This window comes from Pantherophis guttatus, chromosome 1 (genome assembly GCF_059756535.1).
Source record: "Pantherophis guttatus breed Tessera chromosome 1, ASM5975653v1, whole genome shotgun sequence".
Lineage (NCBI taxonomy): Eukaryota > Metazoa > Chordata > Lepidosauria > Squamata > Colubridae > Pantherophis > Pantherophis guttatus.
This window is the reverse complement of record NC_142063.1, coordinates 318,464,204-318,490,654: the sequence shown is the minus strand read 5'-3', so window position 1 is coordinate 318,490,654 and position 26,451 is coordinate 318,464,204. Positions and strand designations below refer to the sequence as shown.

At 39.1% G+C, this 26,451-nt stretch overlaps 1 protein-coding gene and 1 non-coding gene across 2 annotated transcripts; both read left to right on the top strand.

Annotated features, from left to right (window-relative positions):
• Positions 1 to 1,070: 1,070 nt before the first annotated feature.
• Positions 1,071 to 26,002, top strand: BLK (BLK proto-oncogene, Src family tyrosine kinase). The gene is made up of 12 exons (XM_034421326.3): positions 1,071 to 1,758; positions 3,212 to 3,254; positions 6,184 to 6,277; positions 7,044 to 7,142; positions 8,592 to 8,695; positions 11,831 to 11,977; positions 13,206 to 13,358; positions 15,837 to 16,016; positions 17,896 to 17,972; positions 19,925 to 20,075; positions 22,478 to 22,609; positions 23,650 to 26,002. Exons 1-12 carry the CDS (start codon positions 1,603 to 1,605, stop codon positions 23,859 to 23,861), a joined length of 1,548 nt encoding a protein of 515 aa, XP_034277217.2. The 5' UTR covers positions 1,071 to 1,602; the 3' UTR covers positions 23,862 to 26,002.
• LOC117667790 (U5 spliceosomal RNA) lies at positions 6,430 to 6,540 on the top strand. The gene has a single exon (XR_004592144.1). It is a non-coding gene; the product is annotated as a U5 spliceosomal RNA (small nuclear RNA).
• Positions 26,003 to 26,451: the final 449 nt, after the last annotated feature.

Sequence of the window (26,451 nt, the reverse complement as noted above, 5' to 3'; positions counted from 1 at the left end):
CCTTAGTAATCATTCTGATATGACTAGTTTTGCCTTCAGATCATTCTCAGCCATCACAGAGAAAACTTATCCTTTGACAATTATAACATAAAGTAGTACTTTCCTTTTTATCCCAACAATTTTTTATTATTATGGATAAAACTTACATGGAGTTGTGTTTCTCTGTTTTAAAAGGATATGGCCGATAACAAACTTACCTGAGCAGGAGTCAGCAATAAATCACAGATCTTCAGACAGTTTACAGCCTCTGTTGATTTCACAGTAATTTTCCTTTAAGTAAACGAATATTGACTACTCTCAGTTGGATAATATTGGCTCTCAATAATATTGGCTTATTATTCTTAATACTTGACTTGAACATCTAATTGCAGTATGGATCAATTGATGCTTCACAATGAGTGGCACATAATGGAATTTTCAATATTTGAACTTGTTGTCAACATATCATAAAAAGCACAGAATGGAAGAAGAGCTATATTCTAAATTAATTGGTATTTCTTTATTTCTGATCCATGTTTAGTTATTAAACACAATATATATATAGTAAATTGTTTTAATTAGTTAGTTTTATTCATATAAATCATTAAATTATTAATTTCGGTTATTAAATTGAATTAATCATTTAAAATTTATATAATGAACATGAACGATATCTGGATGTTAGTAGGTAATACGTAATGAGCTCAGTCCCATTTCTCTACATTTGATAATTAGCAGCAGAAGAAAAGGGGGAAAAAGAGCAAGATTGGAACATTCACTGTGTTTAAATCTAAAACTCTGACATTTTAGAATCTTTTCTTTCAGCTGAAAAAGAACACATTTGAATACAAACAAATAAGCATGTGTTCAGTGACTAAAACAAGTTTTAAAAGAAGGTAAAGATTTCCCTGTCAGTTGTATCCAGGTCTAACACACGTTGCTCATCTGTTTCTTGACTGAGGAAGCCAGCATTGTCTGAAGACAATTTCCGTGTCATGTGGCCAGCATGGCCATATCTCAAAGATGCACGGAACACCATTACCTTCCCACCGAAGTGGTACCTATTTATCTACTTGCATTTTCATGTTTTCTAACTGCTAGCTGGGCAGGAGCTGGGGCAAGTAACGGGAGCTCACCCCTTTGCATGGAGTTCTGGGTCTCCAACCCAGGCTGTCAGCTCTCCAGCTGACAAACTCAGCACCTTTAAAACAAGTGGTACTCATTAACCTTTTTATTTCATCAGATTTGTGATATGAATCAGTCTGACAATATTTATATTAAAAAGCAGGTTATGAATGGCTATTGTCATATTGTTGCTGTCATTATACCACAGCTCATCTAAGTTCATAACCTTTAACTAGACTGTCCAAAGAAAACTGATACATGAACATCTTCCAGTCATTCCTCAAACTTAGCTAAAGAGCTGCAAACTCAACAGGGTTATTTGGTGCTGCTTTTATGCAGGACTAAAATAGTATTACTAAATTAATAGTGTCTTATCATCTAACCCATGTTTAAAATATTGGGGGACATTCCAATCCTGAAAAATACTCATACCATAAGCATAACCAAAGGCATTCATAAAATGATCCCATTTGAATTGACATGAAATCACATGTTTAAATGTTTAAAGCCAGTCCTGCTTGCATTTATTTCAGAGACAGAATGGGACTATGTGAAAGCAGAAACCTGAGAAGCAGGAAAGAAAGGAATAATTCTCTATATAGACACAAACCTCAGACAGCCATGAAAAGGAAAGTTCCACCACCTGCACCACCGGTAAGTTTTGATCTTCAAGAAAGAGTAATTTAAGAACTAAAATTCTGCACCCAGGCAAAGCATTCTAGCAATCAGATGGATATGTTTGAGAAGCTGAGTCCAGTTTCCAAAAATAAAAAAATTCTCCATCTGGCTATCAACCTTAATCTCCATCCATCAGCTATGAATTTCACCTCATTTCCTCTAGAAAGATTTCTCATTATACTTCTCAATTATTCAGCTAACATTTAGCATTCATTTCAGGTATAGTCCCTGCTGGGCTTGATCAAAGTTCCATCTAATCCAGCAGTTTGATCATATTAATCAAACAGGTGCCTCCAGGATGCCCTAGAGGCAGGAAAGAAATTAGCCTCTGTCAAATGGTATTCAGAAGCAGCCAAAATTTTAATCCGATCAATTTTTTATTACTATTCCTTCAGCTTCAGTTGGTATCCAAAATACGGTAACTGGACTCACAGTTTCAACATAGTACGCAAAAATCAGGATATCGGTGTCATACTATGATGGTAAAAATGTGAGTCCAGAAAGTTGATTAAAATGTCTGTTATTTCTGAACATCCCTGGAATTAAAGGAAATTGTAGCCAGGAAATCTGAAATGCAAAGATAATATGACCAGATGTCCAGATATACCTATCTTCCCTTTACCACTGGCTAGACAGCTAAGGCTAATGAATTAATTTTAATAATGCTGGTAGTCCTCAACTTATAACAGTTTATTTAGTGGCCATTCTAAGTTACAACAGAACTGAAAAATATGACTTATGACTATTTTTCACATTTACAACTGTTGCATGTTGTATACAACATGCTCCCTTGATCAAAATTCAGATGCTTGGAAGCTGACTCATATTTATGGCAGTTACAGTATCCTGGGATCATGTGATCACCTTTCTGACAAGCAAAGTCAATGGGGAAGCCAGATTCACTTAAGAACCATGTTACTAATTCAGCACCTGCAGTGATTCATTTAGCAAGTGTTGGAAATGTTACTTAATTAATGCTTAGAAATGTGGGCCCCAATTTTGGTTGTAAATTGAGTTCTACTGGTATCTTCCCATCCTTACATTACTGGTAAGTAATGTAAAAGTTTCTGTTTGAAATGGTTGTTTGCTGATCCTGGCTAAATTTCAGCATACATGTAATATTTCAAGAGGGAAGAAATGGTAATCTTCCAGTTGTTATTAAACATCAACTTCCATCAGCTCCTTCTAACCTGGTCAGAAGTGAGGAATGCTGGAAGCTGTAATTCAGTCAACTCCAAAGGGGCCCAGTTTGCTCTCTCCAGATAAACAGATGGCTTCTCCTATTAACTGAAATGAGCAAATTCTCAGCAGGCTGAATTTTGCTCCCAGGACAACATTTGGTAATAGAATTATATACAAATGTATCCTTGACATCCAATTTCAATGCAATTAAGTAATGCTTGGCTTCTCTTTTTAATTTCTTCCAAAGGGCAAGAATTTATCCATCACTTCTGCTGACCAACTTGGTAAAGGTAAAAAGGATTTATGTCTTTGTTTCTGAATATTTATTGTGGATTCTTGCCAGATGATGCTTAATGATGTCAACAACAATTGCACAAATAAAATAACACATAATAACATTTAAATAAAAAAGAGAAATAAGAACAATTTTACTTATTAATATATCTATACCCTTCTACATTTCCCATCTCACTTAAATGACTCTGGGTGGTTTACAATAAAATATAAAAATAAATAAATAAAAAAGGTAAATCAGAGTTAGGAACAAAGTTAAGAACAATGCCTTTGAGTTATGGGTATTTGCTCCAATATGAAAATAATTCCAGAATTTGGCTTCTTATGAAATATATTTTTGAAAAATGGAAAAGTTTAATAAATGGTTTTCTAGAGAAACTGAATATACAACCGACAGACAAGTTAAAAATATCATTAGCAACATGTACTATGGGTTAAGGGAAGGAAAAGTGAACTTCTCATAGGGAAATATGTGAATACTTCTACTTTTGTTTGCAAAATGATGGTGAGCTTAACATCAAAGTTTCCTCCTTCCCCTATTTAATATTTTGGCTTGCAAAATGACCTGATTCTGTCCCTAAATCCAAAACAAGAAATACCCAGCTCTGTTCTCACAGAGCTACGTATATATTGTTCCAGAGACATGTGACTTTGCATTGAAAAGGAGAAGCTTGCAAGGGTTTTTATTTGAAAAGGTCAGACAAAGTGAGATTTAGAAGTATCTGTCTCATGAGTGCCTATATTTAGAAAAATAACTTGTTCACCATCCATTAATTAACCAGCAAGTGCTCAAACTATAAAACCATTTTTTTCTCCTTTATTGTGGAGCAGGAGTAGGAGGGAAATCAAGTTTAATGGGATCAAGTCTATATTGAACAATTACAACTAAAAAGACAGAATTTATGCTTATGACGATGTGGCTGTCACTGTCTCATCTCATGTCGGGTCATACTTAAGAATATAACTCACTAATTCGGGGTACCTTTGAGACCGTCTTCTGCTACCAGTAGCCTCCCACCGGCCAGTCCGCTCCCACAGAGAGGGTCTCCTCAGGGTGTCATCAGCCAAATTATGTTGGCTGGCAACACCCAGGGGGAGGGCCTTCTCTGTGGGAGCCCCTGCCCTTTGGAATGAGCCCCTGCCCCAGAAATTCGCAAAATCTCTGATCTCCGTGTATTTCGCTGTGCCCTCAAAACCATGTTGTTCCGCCAGGCTGGGCTATCAATATAAAGATTTTAATTGGTTTTAAATTGGGTTTTTAAATTCGGGGTTTTATAAATTGGGCCTACTATATAATAATTTCAATTATTTTTAAATATTGTCTGTCTTTGTATTTTTAATTAGGCTGTACACCGCCCTGAGTCCTTTGGGAGAAGGGCGGTATAGAAATAAAATAAAATAAAATAAAATAAAATAAATAAATAAATAAATAAATAAATAAATAAATAAATAAATAAATAAATAAATTCAAGAGGAGGAAGGATTAGAAAACTGCAATTATATGTTGAAAAGAAGAGAAGATCAAAAGTCATTATATTTCATACATTTAGTTTCTCTTTCTTTCTTTCTTTCTTTTTTCTTTCTTTTTTTCTATTTGTCTCTTACTTTATGTTAAATTCTTAATAAATATAAAGACAACGAATATGACAATAGAAAGCAGAACATAATAATCCCCAACATAGAGAACATTTGGTTGAGGAAGGCAAAAGCATGGAGAGAAGCCACTTTAGCATGCATTAAACTGATTCCATTGTACCTTTTATAACCTGGTATACTGCATCTCAGATTATGATCATTTGCCCAGAATCCTTCAGGCCTTTACTTGTAGCTGTCCCATATGATTGGAATCTCTCTCACATCTTAATTGTTTCTCAGTGTTTTTGTATCTTACTATAGAGATTGGTAGCCTGTAGGCCTCCAACCAGTGGTGGGATTCAAGTAATTTGACAACCGGTTCTCTGCCCTAATGATTTCTTCCAACAACCAGTTTGCCAAACTGCTCAGAAAGTTAACAACCGGTTCTCCTGAAGTGGTGCGAACTGGCTGAATCCCACCACTCCCTCCAACACCCAGCAGTCCCAGCAAGTAAAGTCAATTATGGCAAAGTTGAAGTTTTTGTTTGGAAGGTCATAGGATACCCATTCCTGCCCTGATCTAACTAAATCCAAATATTCTGAAATTACTGACTAGGGATTCCTCCTCAGGGGTGAAATCTACTTACCTTCCTTATCGGTTCGGAAGTACACGCGCCTGGTAGTCCTGCTAGAAATACTTTGAAACCTCCTCCCAGAGGGGAGCAACAGAAACAGACCGTAAAGTGGATGTGTTGAGTCTCTAATAATGCTTTGAGCTCTAAGCACATAGCTTTTCTAAGCAGTATCCTGAATAACAGGAAACAGGCTTCCTATAATATTCTCTGCTGTCCTTACCACTCTCTGCATGGACTTTCTCTTTGAGGCACTACAGCCACCAAACCAAACAGTGATGCAGTTTGTTAAAATGCTCTCAATCATGCCTCTTTATAAGATTGCTGACTGGTAATATCTTATTAGCTTGTCTAGAATTAATATTTCATAGCTGTTGCTGGTCCCAGCAAAGAAACACTGTAGGGTAATTACTCCTTTTATTATTATTTTTCTTTTAAATAATTTTGATTGCTTTTAAAATTTATGACAGTAAATTGCTCTGGAAGCAAACAGGAACTAAACCACTACTGGATTTCCTTGGAACTAGCTATATAAGGACTGGTTTCCGGAATGTTATAGCCAAGTGAAAACTATTATTAAAAGACTATACTCTGGCTTTGTCTAATAAGGAATAGGTGAAAGCCCTCCTGATTTAACTGACACTTTGAGCCATTCACCCAGTTCTTATTTATATTTTACTCTAGACCCAATCAGTGTTTCTGTTTGTCTCATGCTATAGGGAAGAAATATGTAATAGCACAATATGATTTCGTCTCTATGAGTGATCGAGATCTGCCTTTGACTGTAGGAGAGAAGTTTGAAGTCTTCTGCAGGTAGGTACACTTATCAGTTTTTGACTGATTTCATCATGCCCCAATATTTCTTTTGTCATCAGTTGCAGAAAAATACTTCTCAAATACTTCTCAGAACAGAAAGAAAACTCCTGTATTATGCTTGCTTTGTTCATCTGCATCTGACCTGGAACATACTCTTGTTTCTTGTCAGATTGTATAAATCTTTCACCTTTTACTAACGATTTCCTTGGAGAGGAACATTTATGAGTCTTTTACTAATTTCTTGAAGCAAGAGCCATGGTGGCACAGTGGTTAAAAAGCAGTATTGCTGCTAATTCTGCTGACTGCCAGCAGTTCAATTCCCACTGGCTCAAGGTTGACTTATTTATTTATTTTATTTATTTGTTTAAATTTCTATACCGCCCTTCTCCAATATAGGACTCAGGGCGGTGAACAGCCAAAGTAAAAACAAGACATACAAAATCTAAAAACTGTTTAAAATAATTAAATATTTTGGCCGTAATTAAAACAATTCCAATTTAAAATCAGTTTAAAATTTAAAATTTCTTAGACTTAGACTTCCATCCTTCTGAGGTCAATAAAATGAGGGCCCAGATTGTTGGGTGGTAATATGATGACTCTATAAACCATTTAGAGAGGGCTGTAAAGCACTGTGAAGTGGTATATAAGTTTAAGTGCTATTGCTATCCTATTTAAAGTGGATTAAAAGAACTTAATTCTTTATTCAATCTATTTTGTTTGTTTGTTTGTTTGTTTGTTTACTATTTTTGTATTTTGTTCACAGTGAAGGGGAGTGGTGGGTAGCAAAATCCCTTACTACTGGAAAGCAGGGCTACATTCCTAGCAATTTCGTTGTCTACATCAACAGCCTGGAAGAAGAAGAGTAAGTCTGAGAAAGCTGGGAAGCTGAGAGATAGAGAGCTCTTTATAATTTTGTGATGCATGCAAAGAATTTATCTCTGATATCTTGTGGAAATTCTAGGTGATATTTAAGCCTGTTTCTTGCCATCATGATCTTTATACAAGCAATTATCATGTCCATGTGTGCATGTTTATATGCATATATGTTTGTGTGTATGCTTCCTCTGTTCACTCTTTTTCCCATTCCTTGGCCAGCAAAGGTCCTTCTGATGAGGTATCCAGACCTAGACCCAGTCCCATCCTCCTTCACTTTCTCAGGAAGTCCCAGCCCCCCCCCCAAAGATATTGACCTTTTTACTGCTCCCATGAATGCTAAGGGTATGTCGGAAGCAGTGCCCACCATGGAGAGCAGGAGTGGGTGGATGGAGGTGCTAAGAAAGAAGGACTGATCAAGGCAAGAAGCCATATTGTTGGCAGGAGACCCACCAGGTTGGACTGAGGTCAGCTGGTAGGCCTCCACCATCAGGCTGGTCCATTTCCTGGACAGCTTCCTATGGAGTTAGCTAAATTGTTGGGCAAAAAAATGAAATAATTATTATTCAAGTCTTCTTTTAATAAGACACGTATAATTATTTTTTAATTAATGAATATAACCTAATATTTCTTTTTTTTTTTGTTCCCTTACTTAGTAGCTTCATACTGGTTTGTTTCCTTGCAATGAGGACAATGAATATTGTTATGCTCATTGGTTTCATTTGAGTTTTTCCCCAAAGTATACAGTTGACATCACAAAAAACTAGCAGTAGAAAATGATAAGATGAACTGGTCTGTTGGCAAGGAAGAAAATAAACTTTCACCCACAAGTTCTGCATTCTTAATGGCTGATTCAGGAATGTAGTTGACCCTATAAGGGACAGGGACCAATTAACAAAAGCAATCATATGCATATTTACTGTATGCATCTTCACTTAGCTTAATACAGTTTATGCCAGAAAAATGTGTGTGAGCTATACAACTACAAATTTAAAGGACAAACACAGGGAAGCAAAAGTGAAATAAAAATGAAAGCAAAGAGGAAGCTGTTAATTAAAAAAATGTTGAGGAATCATTTAATATATTCCTCTGAACAAATCAGTGCAATTGTTTGTTAAGTTTAAACATTTCAATACAAAACATATAAAAATAAATTGTTAAAATTACATAGCATTAAATAACACCTTTGAACTTCTGAATTCACTATAAAACTTAGTGAAAAGCTAGGGGAAAACAATTATAATTTGCAATTTTCTGAATTTCCAGGCTTTAAAAAAAAAAAAATCATTGATCAATATCAGTGTTTTTCACACTTGACATTTTTAAGATGTGTGAATGTCAATTCTCAAAATTCCCCAGCCAATTTGAAGTTGCCAAGTCTGAAAAAAACTGTTTTAGTTGGAATCATTGTATTAAAAACTTGTTCTTTCTTTTTCAGATGGTTTTTTAAAGGCCTTAACAGAAAAGATGCTGAACGTTTATTAATGATGCCTGGCAACAATATAGGCTCATTTTTGATAAGGGAAAGCGAAAGTGTTGCAGGTAAGTTATAGTTATAGTTTATTAAACTTCTATACTGCCCTTCTCCCGAAGGACTCAGGGCGATGTACAGCCATATTAAAACAAACATATACTCACAAAATTTAAAAAAACAAAATAAATATATAAATTTGGCCCTTATGTTAAAAGCTACAAACACTCAATTTAAAATTCATTTTCTAAGCCAGCCCAGCCTGTTGGAACAAAAGAGTCTTAAGGGCACGGCAAAAGGTATGTAGGTCGGGGATCATGCGAACCTCCTATTGAGATAACTGAACCAAGGCCTTCTGTAATTAGCTGGGTTAAGTTTGAATCTGTCATTCTTGAAGATTTTGACACAGAAACCCAAGCAACTGTTTATTCAATTTTGCTTCTCCCACAAGCCAGCAGATGACATTTGATTGGGTATATACAGTAATAGGACAGAGTCAGTGGTCCCGCCTTTTTTGAAGGTGATGGTACGTCCCTCCTCAAAATGTTGTCACTGAACCCAAGAGTTCTAAATAATTTTCATCCAATCTCCAATCTTTTCTTTCTAGGAAAGGTTGTTGAGAAGAAGGTTTGGTGGTGGGTCCAAATGGCTCTGGAGAAAATTATCTAAATCCTTTTTAGTTCAGTTTCATACAGGAAAATAATACAGAAACATCATTGATCAAGCTTGTTGGTGATTTCTGGTAGACCAGATCAGGGATGATGCGACTGTCTTAGCTTTCTCTGATTTCTTAGTGGTTTTGATGCATTCTATCATAATGTCATTCAGGACCATCTATAAGGATTAGGAATGATGGACATTCTGCTATAGTGGTTCTCCTCTTTTCTTCCAGGCAGTATTAGCGGGATGGTAGGGGGAGGAAGAAGGGACATGGTGGCTTAGTGGCTAAGATGCTGAGCTTGTCGATCAGAAGGTTGGTAGTTCAGTGATTCGAATCCCTAGCACCACATAACAGAGTGAACCATTACTTGTCCCAGCTTCTGCCAACCTAGCAGTTCGAAAGCATATAAAAATGCAAGTAGAAAAATAGATACCACTTTTGGTGGGAAAGTAACAGTGTTCCATGCGCCTTTAGCATTTAGTCATGCCGGCCACATGACTACGGAGATGTCTTTGGAAAGCACTATCTCTTCGGCTTAGAAACAGTGATGAGCACTGCCGCTAGAGCTGGAAATGACTAACATGCATGTGTGGGGGAGCCTTAGGGGGAGGGAGAGAGATCTGCCCCAAAACTCTTGATGTGGGTACTATACAGTGGTGGGTTGCTATTGGTTCTCCCCGGTTCGCGAGGACCGGTAGCGGTAATTTGGGCTGGTTCAGAGAACCGTTAGTAATTGCTGCCTGGCCATGCCCCCGAACTGGTACGCTCGCTCACCCCAGCTGCCCAATGCTCGCTCACCCCGCCCCCTCCACCCAGTCACTCCTCACTTATACTGTGTGGGTCCTCGCTTGCAGCTTGCCTGCCTGAAGTACTGCGCCTGAAGCACTGTGCCTGCCAGGTAAGCCTGCGAGTCGTGGCCTACCTAGCTGCCCCTGCCCCCCCCACCATCCCAGCCTGCCTCCCCTACTCCCTTCCCCGCAGCCCGTAGCCCTGCCATGCTTCCCTGCCTTCCACGTGGCCTTCCCAGTGTCTCTGAGACCAGCTTGTGAAGGCAGGCAAGTGGGCCTGGCCACGGGGACCGCTGGGAAGGCAGGCAAGCATGGCAGGGCCACCCGGCTGTGGGGAAGTGAGCTAGCAGCTTAATTACTTCCCCGAAGCCCTGCCATGCTTGCCTGCCTTCCACGCTGCCTTCCCAGTGTCCCCATGGCCAGCTTGCTATCCACCCCCACCCTGCTTCCCTTTCACCTTTCTTTAACGTGCCCTGCTTCTGTCCCCAAACCTTGGGAGGCGGTGCAAAGCCCTTGAAGCAGCTGCAGGAGGGCATCCTCCACGCCGCAAAGCCCTCGAAGCAGCTGCAGGAGGGGGAAAAGAAAAAAAAAACCTTGGCCTCTGAAGCCTCTCGAAGGCTTCGAAGGTGTGTGTGTGTTTGGCGGCGCTGAAGTGAGCCACGCGAAGGGACCCCACTGGGTAACCACACCGGCTGCAATTGGCCCCTTGCCTTCTGCTGCCGCCACCACCTCTGCCTCTTCCTTTTCTCTGCCAACAGAAGTCAGAGAGGAAAAGGCAGTTGCTTCGCCAAGCGTTTCTCCGCATTTCATCCCAAGTCAGCCGCCCTCGCTGGAAACGCGGAGAAATGGTCAGTTAATCTCTTCCCACAACTTCAAGGGGAGGAGAGCTCACTTGCAGGATTTGGGTTTAGCTAGTCTAGAGAAAAGAAGGACTGGGGGGGGGGGATGACACATGATAGCAGTATTCCAATATTTGAGGGGCTGCCACAAAAAAGAGAGGGTCAACTTATTTTCCAAAGCATCAGAGGGTAGGACAAGAAACAATGGATAGAAACTAATCAAGGAGAGAAGCAACTTAGAACTAAGGAGAAACTTCCTAATAGTGGGGACAATTAACCAGTGGAACATCTTGCCATTAGAAGTTGTAGGTGCTTCATCACTGAAGATTTTAAAGGAAAGACTGGATAGTCACTTGTCTGAAATGGTATAGGGTCTCCTGCTTGAGCAGGGGGTTGGACTAGAAGACCTCCAAGGTTCATTCCAGCTCTATTCTGATCAATTGATATATTGATTGATTGACCATAGAATATGTTGCTTTGCAAAGAGAGACAAAATGGAAATGGTCAGGAGTAGAGGGATTCTCTGCCTCTATCCATCTCAGACTAGCAGTGATTAACTGAATATTCACATTAAATGATACAAAGAAGGATATACCTTTGGATTGTACAGAGGAATCAGGGTTCAGAAGAATTTAACAGTTATCTGGTCTCCTTTTCATTGTTCAGTGCTTTGTCCCTAGTCACATGAAATCAGATCCATGTTGCTAAAAGTTCAAAAGTACTTTCCTCCAGTCTGGCACCCTTCAGACAAGTTGACACTTCACTTCCCAGAATGCTGCAAGTACTGGGAATTCTGAGATTTGCTGCCCTGGAAGGTACATGTTGGATGGAATAGCTCCCTTATCTATGATAGACTGTTCCTTCTGATGGCACAATTTAATCACTAATAAATAATCCCTCCTTTTTTTCTTTTTCCAGGTGCATTTTCACTTTCTGTTAGAGACATCATCTGTCAAGGAGATATTGTTAAGCATTATAAAATCTTCACTATGGACCAAGGTGGATACTACATCTGCCCCTGGATTACATTTTCTTCTTTGCAAAAGCTTGTCAAGCATTATTCCGGTAAGAATACTTCTGACATCTGTCAGATTCATATTTAATAAGACATAAAGCAGAGAATGTTCCATAGGAGCAGAACAATTTAGCTTAAGTTCTGTGGGTTCTTTGTAACATATGAAGAAAGCAGAACAGTTTGCAACACAAGTCAGTTCAGATTGTCCAAAGTCAATGAAGATCCAAGAGTTGAGATGGCCAATGTAAGCATATGAGAAAAAAAAAGTATCAATGTTATTATTTTTTAAATTGATTTTGATTAGATATTTAAAAGTACAATCAAGGAAATAAAATAGAAAAAAGATAAATGGAACATTAAATTAAATAAAATTCAGTTTAAAAAGCTGACTGTAGTTTAGATCTACCTAATTAAGTCATAAATATAATATGAACTATAACTCAGAACAGGAAATTGCAGTAATTTTGCCTAACCTAAGAAATCTATCCTTGATTAGCAAATCAAACCCAGACTTAAATGTTAACTTCTTATTTTAAGAGAAACCCAAACTTTATATGCAGTAAAAGCCCATGTATAGAATTATAGTCCAAGAATACTGCAGTTGTCATCTTGTACTGAATTCTGCCTTAGATTTGTTTTTCCAGATACCAGATTATTTTTTACTTTATCTTGTGCTCCCAAAATTTACCCCTGCCACTTCTCTCAAAGGTGGAGGAAATGGAAATCCATCAGTGCTGTCCCAAACATATTGTTTGTTAATTTCAAAGACTGCAGTGAGGACAAAACCGAGAGGACTACTAGTTTGCATTAGTATTTTTCACCTACACATCCTACCTGCATGAGTAAGGTCACCATAGAACAGCAGATTTGAATAATTCCTATTCCCTTGATATGCAGCACAGAGCAAGTGAACTCTCATGATGATGATGATGATGATGATGATGATGATGATGATGATGATGATGATTTCATGCATTTGATGCATTTCCTCCCATTGCATAGTGTTTGGGTATCACGGTTCTACTATTAATGTTATAAAAGGATCAAAAGTTTTAGAGGGCTAAGTGATGAAGCAAAATGTGAAAATCTCTGCTTGTCTCAATTCTTTCCCTACCTTCAGGAAAGAGACCTGAAAGTTCTCTTCTTCCTTAATTTGGGGACAGAGATGATTTTTCCAACCTCAAAACTATAGGGAACTGTCCAACTGCTTTTTGTTATCTCATTCTCTGAAATTTACCTTTGGTTTGTCCTGCTTCCTCTTTGTGTCATCCTGCACAGATAATGATAATGGTTTGTGTCAGAGGCTAAGATATCCATGCAAGTCTCTGACTCCAGAAATACCCTGGGCTGCTGATGAATGGGAAATCCCACGAGACACCATAAAACTCATCAAGAAACTGGGAGCAGGCCAGTTTGGTGAGGTGTGGATGGGTAAGTTAAGACTGATACTGTAACCTCCATGACTTTATGAAATCCTTTATTTACTCATTGATATTTTGTTCCTCCTCCTTTTACTTCTACTCTTTCTCAAAAATATCTAACTAAAAGAGAAAGAAAAAAGTTTGGTACTGCCCACTCCATATACAGTATGAGCTCTTGCCTTTCAGTTGAAGGCTCTGGCAATGTGAAGAGGAAGTAATGTACTGTATGGAAATCTTAGGTTTCCATTTGGTTTCAACTTTATAAAGTGCTTACAAAAATGGCAAAATTATGATATTTAAATGCAATCCATTTAAGAACGTTAAAATAATGCTACCAGATCAGGCCTTCCAGATATTCCACCAACACTGAGAGAAGCTGAGGTTGGAGCTTGTAGCAAAGAATTATTTCTATTTTTGCTTGAATTGCTTTTTGATTGTATTGTTTTTATGTTGCTTTGTTTCATACAACTGTTCTGAGCCAGCCAGAGTTGTGTTTCTTAAATAAAACATCCTCAATTTCTTGATCTAAATCTAACAAGCAAATAAAATTAAGGATCTAGTTTCAATCCTTGGTATTTTTAGTTAAAGAAAAAACAATCAGACAGCGGTTGGTGGGTAAAATCCTGATCAGCCACAGCCAGTCATGATAGATATAGCTATGCTAAAATAATAAGCAGTCTGGCCTGATAAATGGTCACATCCTTGCTTCCAAATTCTTGCCATACAGTACATTGAAAAGAAAAGTTCTTAATGAGGAAAATGTGGTCAACAGGGTCTCCTCTTGTATGGGGGAGTTTATGATTCCATGGTTTAAAAAGACCTTTCTCTTCTCCCGTTTTTCTTTTGTTTCCTATGAAAACGTGATGGAAATTTTGATGCTCTTATTCAGTGGTTTGCTCCCAAAAGGTGGCTGGGCAGACTTGGAATGTTCTGGGGGCTGCTGATTTTAGGTCTGAGAGCCACCATTTGCCCACAAACCTAATTATGTTTTATAGAATATTACCTGATAGTCATTCTATCCATGCCAGTCGGGCTTCAGGCAGGGGTGCAGCACAGAAATGGCATTGGTCGCGTTGGTGGATGATCTCTGGAGGGCTCGGGACAGGGGTTGCTCCTCTGTCCTAGTCCTATTAGATCTCTCAGCGGCTTTTGATACCATCGACCATGGTATCATGCTGCAGCGGTTGAAGGGGTTAGGAATGGGGGGCACCATTCTGCGGTGGTTCTCCTTCTTCCTCTCCTACCGCTCGCAGTTTGTGTTGGCAGGGGGACAGAGGTCGACCTCGAGGCATCTTGCATGGGGAGTGCCGCAAGGGTCGGTCCTCTCACCCCTCCTGTTCAACATTTATGTGAAGCCGCTGGGTGAGATCATCCGTGGTTTTGGGGTGAAGTGTCATCTGTACGCTGACGACACTCAGCTGTACATCTCCACCCCAGACCACCCCAACGATGCCCTTGATGTGATGTCTCGCTGCCTGGAGGCCGTGCGGGTCTGGATGGGGAGGAACAGGCTCAGACTCAATCCTTCCAAGACCGAGTGGTTGTGGCTTCCGGCGTCCCGATATAGTCAGCAGGTGCCATCGCTGACTATTGGGGGTGAATCTTTGCCCCCCACAGGCTCGCAATCTGGGTGTCCTCCTGGACGCACGGCTGTCTTTAGAAGAGCATATGACAGCTGTGGCAAGTGGGGCCTTTTATCAGGTTCGCCTGATTCGCCAGTTGCAGCCCTTTCTGGACCGGGACGCCCTGCGCACAGTCACTCACCCCCTTGTTACCTCCCGGTTGCACTATTGTAATGCTCTCTACATGGGGCTCCCCTTGAAGAGCACTCAGAGGCTCTAACTGGTCCAGAATGCGGCCACATGGGTGGTTATGGGTGCAACCCGTTGCGCCCACGTGACACCCCTCCTGCGCGAGCTGCACTGGCTCCCAGTGGTCTTCCGGGTGCAATTCAAGGTGTTGGTCACCACCTTTAAAGCGTTCCATGGCACAGGACCCGGGTACCTTCGAGACCGTCTTCTGCCACCGATAGCCTCCCACCGACCAGTCCGCTCCCACAGAGAGGGTCTCCTCAGGGTGCCATCGGCCAAGTCATGTCGGCTGGCGACACCCAGGGAGACGGCCTTCTCTGTGGGAGCCCCAGCCCTGTGGAATGAACTGCCCCTGGAAATTCGTAAGATTTCTGACCTCCGGGTATTTCGCTGCGCACTCAAGACCCTGTTGTTCTGCCAGGCTGGGTCAGCAACATAATTTTAAATTGGATGTTTTAAATTTTTGGGGTTTTAAATTAAGCCAAATTTATTTAATATTTTTAAATTATTTTAAATTGATGTTGATTCTGTTTTTAAATAGGCTGTACACCGCCCTGAGTCCTTCGGGAGAAGGGCGGTATAGAAATAAAATTATTATTATTATTATTATTATTATTATTATTATTATTATTATTATTATTATTATTATTATTAATTTCCATCCACCCCTTTTGCAGGTTATTACAAGAACAATGTGAAGGTTGCAGTCAAGACGTTAAAAGAAGGAAGCATGGCCCCCGATGCCTTTTTGGCTGAAGCCAACTTGATGAAGAGACTTCAGCATAACAAGTTGGTTCGATTGCATGCTGTGGTGACCCAGCAGCCAATTTATATTGTAACAGAATATATGGCCAACGGTAAGTCTTGTTAATCATTCTAATGGATCATTCTAACTATATCAGTGCTATAGTTATGAACTAAGCAGGCCAAATCTGATTAAGGGGCATTTTTTCCCAAGTGTTTGTGATTTGCTTAATGAGCCTCAAATATTTGGAGCAGTCTATTTTCCCTGCTCTTTCAACACAGGTTCACAGGTTCACAGTACAAGCAACTATCGAAGTAAGTCTGTATGCTATTGTTGCAAAGTGGAAATTGCCATGAAGACAACATGGCTGTAATTCTTCCATCCTTACCTTTGTTCATATTTTGGGTACAGGGACTCTGTTGTTAATAGAGCCCCATTTTGGGGGAAGCATTTAGTCTTTTTTTTTTTTTTTTGTCTTTTTTTTTCTTCCTCCAGCCATTTCTCTCTCTCTTTTTTTTTATTACAGAGTTTTACAAAAAGAAGAAAAAATACTTTTTTTACAAGTATTTCCCCATCCCCCCCATCCCTTCCTTACCCCCCCCCCACTCCCCCTGAACTTCCCAGAACAAAATACAGGGTATAACAATTAACAATTATATGCTAAACTAAGCTAATTAACTAAGGATTCCTATCCCCCCTTCACACTTTAACTCCCCTTTTACTTAACTAGATATAAATACTCCTAATTTTTCTATTCATTCATAAGCTATTTGATACTTTTTAGTCCGATATTTGTTTTGAATATAATCAATCCATCTTCTCCATTCCGATATATATCTTTCTTGTGAGTGATCTTTCAAAAATGCTGAAATCTTCGCCATTTCTGCCAGATTCGCTACTTTTAATGTCCATTCTTCAATGGTAGGCAAATCTTCCTTCTTCCAATATTGCGCCACCAAAAGTCTAGCTGCAGTTATTAAATTTAAAATCAATTTAGTCTCTATAACCGTACAATCTGTAATTATACCCAGCAAAAACAATTGTGGAGTAAACTTTATCTTCTTTTTAAGAATATTTTGGATAATCCACCATATTTCAATCCAAAATGCTTTAACTTTTTTACAAGTCCACTATATATGATAATAAGTGGCATCTTCACAATCACATCTCCAACACTTAGATTGTAAATTTGGATACATACAAGCCAACTTTTTAGGATCTAAATGCCATCTATAGAACATTTTATAAAAATTTTCTCTTAAATTTTGTGCTTGCGTAAATTTTACATTTCTAACCCATATTTTTTCCCAAGTTTCCATCATTATTGGTTCCTGAATGTTTTGTGCCCATTTTATCATACAATCCTTAACTAATTCCGTTTCTGAATCTATTTCTATCAATACATTAGATAATCTTTTTATATGCATTTGACCTTGGTCTCTAATTTGTTTTACCAAATTTTCCTCATTCTGCATGATACCAATTCTCTGATCTTCTTTCCATCTAGCTTGCAACTGACCATACTGAAACCAAATTTGAATTATTCTTTCTTCTTTTAATGCATTTAAAGTTCCAGCCATTTCTCAAGTAGGGATTGAGTAATCCCAACATTGAGTAATGTTGACAATATAATTAGCTAATCCAATCCTATGTAGCCATAGGCAGGCTACACTGATAGTAAATCTATTTGCATATATACACAAAATTTTATTGAAGAATCAACAAATTGAAAAGTATTCTAAGAGGTCAATTCCAAATCTAATGATATGATAATGCAACCATTACAAAATCACTTAAAATCTGATTTTTTTAAAAAAAATCACTAATTAAGTGGTATGAGTCTCATCCCTTGTCAAGAATCACAGCCTAAAGCTGAACCCAAATACCAACTGAAAACTGACTAATACAGTATTATCACATCCACCTTTATGAATATTTATTTCAACCAAAAATGTCCTTATATTTTTATTGTTGTTTTTATTTTTGGACAGGAAGCCTGCTTGATTTCTTGAGCACCAATCAAGGGAAGAATCTGTCTCTTGCAAAACTGATAGATTTCTCCGCTCAGGTAAATTATTTAATACTCTAATGGTACAAAGTCTTGGTATTTTCTCAACCTAGCAATTATATAACAATAGAATCCCCAATCACTGTCAATCTAACTTTTTTCAAAAGAAAATAAAAAGATATGTGTGGGAGAACAGGGGAAAAAAGTAACACAGAGATGCATAAAGGCTGCAGACAGAGAGGAAAGAAGGGGAGGGGAGGGGAGGGGAAGGGAAGGGAAGGGAAGGGAGGGGAGGGGAGGGGAGGGGAGGGGAGGAGAGGAGAGGAGAGGAGAGGAGAGGAGAGGAGAGGAGAGGTGAGGAGAGGAGAGCTCAGTTGCTTAAGGGAAGTGCTTAGGAACTGAAGGGAAGGAAGCAGGTGAGCACAGATATGAAATGGTACAAGACACTAGATCGATCCCCTATACTGTCAACATGATGGGCAGCAAAGCATATCAGATTTGACATAACTTGAAACCACCACATGTTGCTCTTGGCTTAAGGAGAAAACACTGATACAATTAGGAAGAATTTAAGGGCATCTCATGGAAGAGCTGAAGTTGAATGCAACATCTTGAGGACATGAAAAAGCAAAGATGATGCCATGGGATGTTTCTGATATGATTAGATGCAAATGGGGAATAGTCCAAAGCAGAAGTGATTGACATATAGATTAGATGGTAGAGAAAAAGAAATGGAAGGTGTTACCAAGAGAGTTAAAATGAGAGAATGTGAAGGAGTAGTGGAGGACAAAGGGGAAAAAAATGTGTTGAAGGGATACACCTGAGAGACGAAAGAAAAAGCAGAAATAATAAAAAGAGACACAGAGAAGCTATTTTCCTGATCCTGAGATGTAAATTCCAGCAGATAATCTCTGAGGGAAAATGACTGTGAGCCCAAAAAAGAGGTTTCCTGGCTATTACATCATATTTGAAGATTCAGGCTCAATTTTATATATTAAATTTACATGCCTCCCATCTCCTCGATAAGGTGACTCTGCCTACCCTACCATGACACTCATCAAATGGTCATGGAGAGATCACTGTTTCAAAGCCGGACATTCCTGACAATGTTGTAGTAAAGACTGAATGCAGAAGAAGCCTGTAAAATACTTTTTTGAGTTCTTTCTGTGAATATAAAGCACATATGGATTGAAATATTTATTTCAAATTGTTTACCTGCATAATGAACACAGCAGCAACTGACCACCAAATGTATGTCTAATAGCGAATGTCATCACAACAGTGTTATTTGTGTAAATAGGCCCCAGGCACACCCAGCGATCACTCCTTATTTCTACGCAAAAGTTAAAATTAGAAGGCTATCAATGTGCACTTGGTCCTGTGGTCAGCCTCACTAGTACATTGAGAGGAAACCAGACTGCAACCTTTATCACATTGAGATCAGGACAGGAAATAGCACTCTTCTGGGCGCTCCATTTTCCACTGAGGTGAGCAGCATTTGAACGAAAAGCAAATCAACTTAAGCATATGACATAGTTGTGGAAAATATGTTTTCATATCCTTTTTGAAACCGTGTGAAAAAAAACCTTTAACAAATCTGTATGGAATAAAAAATGTAGTGTCCCTTTAGTTAAAAAAATAAAAATAAAAAGCCATAAGGGTGAGTAGAACATCAGGGCTATACAGCTCTGTTTGCTGGCAGAAGATCTGGGATTGCATCTTTCAATAAGATGCCTGGCTTAGCAAGAGCAAAAAAATGACCAGGATTTCATTTCCAGAAGCAGCAAGCAAAGCCAAAAGGCTTTTTCTGTTTTGGAATTCACTCTTATTCAATTTTCCATTGTTTAAAGTGTTTTTCCCAAATGGATCTGTTAAGGAAAATGGCAGTCAAAAATGCACGTTAGTGAGAAACCCTCACCAAACCCAGAAACTCTTCTCTTGCTCATTGAGCAAGACAACCTTTGAATCATTTCAACACCAGATATGTTCACTGTTGACTTTATTTTTCCTAGATTGCTGAAGGGATGGCATATATTGAAAGAATGAACTTCATCCACAGAGACCTCAGGGCAGCCAACATTCTGGTCTCAGACTCCCTTTGTTGCAAAGTTGCTGATTTTGGTCTGGCTAGACTCATAGAGAATGAATACCTTGCACAGGAAGGTTAGTGAAACTTTGTGGTAAAAGAGATAGAATTGCAGGTCATATTCCACTGAACAAGAAAAGTCTGGAGGTAAAAGATTTGCTTTTTTTCTGCACAAGGATTATTACCTGAGTGGTATTTCCGTAATCTACGCTCTGTGCCCTTAGCAATGTAACTGACGTTTATGCCACTTTAAACAGTCTACAAAAGAATGCTGTCTGTTGCAATCGTAAATAAATAAACACACACATACGCATAAATAAAGGACTATTTTATTCTAGTCCCCAAATTCATCCATTCATTCATTCTGGAACTTTCTAATATACAAACTCACGCACAGCTAATTTTCTTGTACTTCTCATTATCTCCTATATGTCCTTCAGTTCTCTCCCTTTATCTTAAGCTGAGCCACAAGGCCTGGTTTTGTATTAAGTCTGTATTCCAGCTTGGATCACATGATAAATCTAGATAGCTTACTAAAAAGCAGAGACATCACCCTGCCAACAAAAGTGTGTATAGTCAACACTATGGTTTTCCCAGTTGCAATGTATGGCTGTGAAAGTTGACCATAAGAAAGGCTGAGCATCAAAGAATTGAGGCCTTTGAACTATGGTGCTGGAGAAGACTCCTCTGAGTCCCTTGGACTGCAAGGTGATCAAACCGGTCAGTCCTAGAGGAGATCAACTCTGACTGCTCTTTAGAAGGCCAGATCCTGAAGATGAAACTCAAATACTTTGGCCATCTAATAAGAAGGAAGGACTCACTGGAGAAGAGTCTAATGCTGGGAAAGATTGAGGGCAAAAGAAGAAAGGGATGACGGAGAATGAAGTGGCTGGATGGCAGAGGACAGGAAAGCCTGGAGGAACTTTGTCCATGGGGTTGCGATGGGTCAGACATGACTTCTCAACTAACAACAACCAACCTAGCCTAGCCATCATCATTATTATATAGCGCTCCATGGCATAGGGCCTAGCTATCTCCGAGACCGCCTGCTGCTACCGACGACCTCCCATCGACCCGTGCGCTCCCACAGAGAGGGCCTCCTCAGGGTGCCATCAGCCAAACAATGTAGGCTGGTGGCCCCCAGGGGGAGGGCCTTCTCTGTGGGGGCTCCCACCCTCTGGAATCAGTTGCCCCCGGAGATAAGAAGAATCCATGACCTCAATGCCTTCCGTCGTTCCCTGAAAACCTATCTTTTTCAGCAAGCCGGGTTGGCTTAGAAGAAATTTTTAAATTCTTTTAATTAGTTTGTGATTCTTAACTTTCGGGCCAAAATTTATATATATTTTTAAATGTTTTAATATTTGTATTCTATGTTTTTTATCTTGGCTGTACACCGCCCTGAGTCCTCAGGGAGAAGGGCGGTATATAAATTGGAAATTAAATTAAATTAAATTAAATATAAGAGCCTTGGTGGAGCAGTGGACTAAAGTGCTGTTAAGTAGCACTTAGCTGCCAGCTGCCTGCAATTAATGCGAGTTCAAATCTCACCAGGCTCAAAGTTGACTCAGCCTTCCATCCTTCCAAGGTAGGTAAAATGAGGACCCAGATTTGGGGGCAATAAGCTGACTTTGTATAAAAAATAACACCGCTTGGGGGCCCCCCGAAAGCCCTACTAAGCAGGTATATACAAAAGTATGAAGGCTATTGCTTAACGCATTGTAAGCCGCCCTGAGTCTCCAGAAAAGGGCGGCATATAAATTGAACCAATAAATAAATAAATAAATTATATACTGCTTAGATATCTAGTACATGAGAAGTAATAGTCAAATACACTGTATAAAATAATAAATAAAATCAGATATTGCCTAGCCTGACGATTCTCCTATGCATAGGATTTGAAATAGCTGACCTTGAAAAGAGAACATATCCTCCTTTATCTGACACACTGTACCTACTTTCCTTCTTGTAGACCTAAAATATTACTTGAGAAGTGATTTTTGGCTAGAATTGAGATATGCAAAATCTAGTGCGTGTAAGCTCAAAACATAGCCTTAACGCCTAAATTTTATCTGGTATGGTGATTTGTCATTGTGTCCTTCCTAGGTCTGAGAGAGAGGGATTGGCTTTGTGTCTAACGCAGGACTAGAACTCACACTCTTCTGGTTTCTAGCCTGATGCCTTAACCAATGCACTGAACTGGCTCTGATATATTGGCTGCACTAAATTGCCCAATGCATAAATAAATTGTACTAGACTCGCTTTCAGTGCTGAACTTCTTCACATCTTTTCTTTTCAGTGTACTGTAGTAATCAGTATCAGTGAGCTGGTCAAGTGTTCCTGATCTGGTATATTTATGTTCTTGTTCATACTCCCACACCTTAGAATATCTTATCCAGTTTAAGCAAAGAAACTCAAAATAGATATTCAGAACCAAATTATGCTATGAGGTTTTCATTTTAAATGACTTCTTTAATGGCAGGTGCCAAATTTCCTATCAAATGGACAGCACCAGAAGCAATTAACTATGGACTTTTCACAATCAAATCTGATGTCTGGTCCTTTGGAATTCTTCTCACTGAAATTGTTACCTATGGGCAGACTCCCTATCCAGGTAAGGCAGGCGGCAATCTAACACCCTTCACTGCTTTGAACCGATGCTTCTCTCTGATTCCTCCACTATGGGTAAAAGCTGAAAAGGGTTATTGTTAGGTTAATTGTTCAGCCCAGTACTAGACAGCTTTTCATCATTGTATATTTTATTTATTTATTTGTAAACCTATAAGGTGAGTTGGACTAGAAGAGAGTAACTAGTCCAAGGTCTCCAGCTGGCTTTCATGACTAAGGTGGGACTAGAATCAATAGTCTTCAGCTTTCTAGCCTGATGCCTTAACCACTGGCTTAAAATATACTTCAATTGCCTTCAGATCAGTGGTGGGTTTCAAAATTTTTTACTATTGGTTCTATGGCTTGGTGGGCATGGCATGGCTTGGTGGACGTGGCTTGGTGGGCATGGCAGGGGAAGGATACTGTAAAATCTCCATTCCCACCCCAATCCAGAGGAAGGTTACTGCAAAATCCCCATTTCCTCCCAATCAGCTGAGACTTGGGAGGCAGAGAATAGATGGGGGCGGGGCCAGTCAGAATTTTTACTACCGGTTCTATGAACTACTCAAAATTTCCACTACCGGTTCTCCAGAACTGGTCAGAACCTGCTGAAACCCTCCTCTGCTTCAGGTGCACTTCAAATGGCTTGTTTACTAATTCAAATGTGATTGCGTTTGATTTCATCAGGTTCTTAGTCTTTATTTTTAAGGGATTCATTGGCACTTTTTTTTCATGAAACAGGTGGGATATGCATGCATTTGCAAAGCTGAAAGGAAAACAGGAATAGGAGAACTTAATAAATAACTGTAACTATCACCATCAACACACAAACACACTTAAACGTTAATGCTTCCTGCTTAGAAAATCTTACTTTTGAACACATTTGGAAAACACATTGTGCAAGATTAAAGACTTGAGCCACCAAGAACTCAAAACAGTTGTTTCAGAATTCCAAATGCATGTATGAATAATATATAATTTTGGTCCATTGTAAATCAAGAGCTACCTGTGCATTACATAGTTTATCTTTCCTTTTCTTCCCAATAGATATGATGAATCATGATGTTATCATGCATATAGAACAGGGCTACCGGATACCTTGTCCAGAATCGTGCCCCTCTAATCTCTACGCAATTATGTTAAAATGTTGGAAGGACAACCCAGAAGAACGACCGACATTTGAATACCTTCAGTCTACCCTTGAAGACTTTTATACAACCACAGAAAAACAGTATGAATCAGAACCCAAAAAATCCTGACCTTTGTTCATCAAAGCTATAGTTTTTTTAAATCATAGCATGGAATAATTGGGGAGAATTTCTTCTTAGCTACACTTTGCAAAGTTGTTCCCAATCATAGAAGTAAAGACATATCCATCTCTGAAGCTCTATTTACTGCATGTCCTTGCCTGGCTTTGGTTTCATCACCCAATGAAAAATAATGTAAACCATCAAGACTGGATTTGGAGAAGAAAGAACATGTGACAAAAGTAGGGTCTCATTCTTTCACTCATGCTTCCCGAATGCATGTCCACGTCAATTGCTCTGAAATGGTACCTTCTGCACTATGAGAAAGAATACAAAGTATGGAGTAAGTTCAGTTCAGTTAAAATCAATGTTTCCATTCAGATTGCTTCTGGAATCAGATGTGACCATTAAAATCACTCTGGTAAATCAAACTTACTCACTTCAGTGTTGTGGCTCACTTCATTGAATGCATGAAGTAGCTAAACAGAATAGTCTCTGATGAGATGGATAGTACATAAATGAGAGGGGGGAGAGGGAGAGGGAGAGAGAGATGTACAATTTAAATTGGGATGGCATCTAGGACAACTCACAGCAGCCAATTCACCACAGCCAACTTGCCACAGCCAAATTGCCATGGGATACCTCAACGTGGAATTAGTTCCTTTTATTAGTCATCAAAGCATTACAAAAGCTGGTAGTCTTTACTTTACTTTACTTTTACTTTACTTTTATTAGACTTCTATACCGCCCTTCTCCTGAGGACTCAGGGTGGTGTACAGCCATATTAAAACACATAAAATTTACAAAATTTAAAAACCCTTAAAATCAAATATACCAAAATTTGGCCCACAAATTAAAAACTAACATGCACCCATTAAAATTCATATTCATGTTAGGCTAGCCCGGCTTGTTGAAACAAGAGGGTCTTCAGGGCACGGCGAAAGGTGCGCAGGTCGGGAATCATACACACATCTAGGGGCAGCTGATTCCAGAGGGCTGGTGCCCCCACAGAGAAGGCTCTCCCCATGGGCATCGCCAGTCGACATTGTTTGGCTGACGGCACTCTGAGGAGCCCCTCTCTGTGGGAGCAAATTGGTTGGTGGGAGGCTGTCGATGGCAGAAGGCAGTCTCGTATATATCCTGGTCCTAAGCCATGGAGCGCTTTAAAGGTGGTAACCAACACCTTGAATCGCACCTGGAAGAAATGACTTCCTTTGATACAAGAGATAAAGTAATTTTGACGAAAACGTGGTCAATAAAAATAAAAGGAACTAAGTGAATCCTGTGGTGAGTTGTCCCGCAGCAGCTTGGCCATGGCGAATTGGCTTCAGTGAGTTGGCCATGGTGAATTGTTTCATTCCATAAGTGGGTCTAAGCAACTACATCTAAGTACAGTGAGATTTATTCTTCTTTCATTTGTTTTGTTGGATTTTATTCAAATTGTTATTTTGCTATGTGATTTTCACTGTTATATGCCATTGAAGGTTCAAATGCTTATGGAATATAAGTGTAACATGGTATGGAAACCCATTTATCTGTGACTGTGATGCCTTGGAGAATGAATGGAAAGCTCTTTTTTCCTCTTCTTCTTGTCCTCCATCTATGGATGCCAACTATTTCAGGGAAGAGAGTTCAGGAATGAAGAATAGATAATTGTTTCTTATTAAGTCAGAACTTTGATTCATCTAATCTACACTACATGCTGGCCAATTTTCTTTTGTGGGGGAGTGTCAGAGAGAAATGGACATTGGTTGCTAGGATCTGGAAATATTAAATGTGATAGCATCTGGAAATGTTAAAAATCCTGACTTCTGGTGAGAATATGGTAAGCTGAAGACATGCCTGAAAAAACATTATGGATGACATAATGGCTGAAATCTGTGGCCAGATACAGACAGACAAAATCTCTCTGGAAAATAGAGACATTGTGAGATCGCTCACATGAACTCCAGAAAGGTGTTCCTCCTAAGTAAACTGCAGGAACCGACATTTTTGCAGTCAGCTTGTGCGTCACGTGGCTAGGAGTTGAGGGATTACATCAAAGCTCATAGTCATAATGTAGCCTTTAAGGATGCAAAATTCACTCCTTTCTCATTTCTTAATCACTTTGGAATTAATTTTTATTGCTTTTTAAAATTAAAAATATAAGGACATTTATGGACTTCATTGGCTGAGTTTCCTTCAATCCAGTATGAAAGAACTTATAATGATATATTTAAGGATGTATTTGTTTTTAGAATTAACAGCAAATAGGTGATTAGAGTGTTGATTTTCAAAAGTTATAATGGACCAAGAGTTCAGAATGATTTAATAAAATTTAGGAAAATGATTATAAGCATCCTTCCTGGGGAAACTATTCCTGTTTTTGCATTTGGAAGAAAAAAACATGATGAGGCTTTGAAGACTGGACATTCTAGGGCACCAGAAAGGATACATTGAGAAATATTGAGAACAATTAATTAAGAAATTAGTTTTAAGGATCACTGACATTATTGATAGACTAGATCATGCTGTGGAAGTGGAAGAAGTTTTGCTGAACACAACTGAAATTAATATGTACTTAAAAGTGATAAACTAAAAAAAGGGTATGGAAAATGCCAAA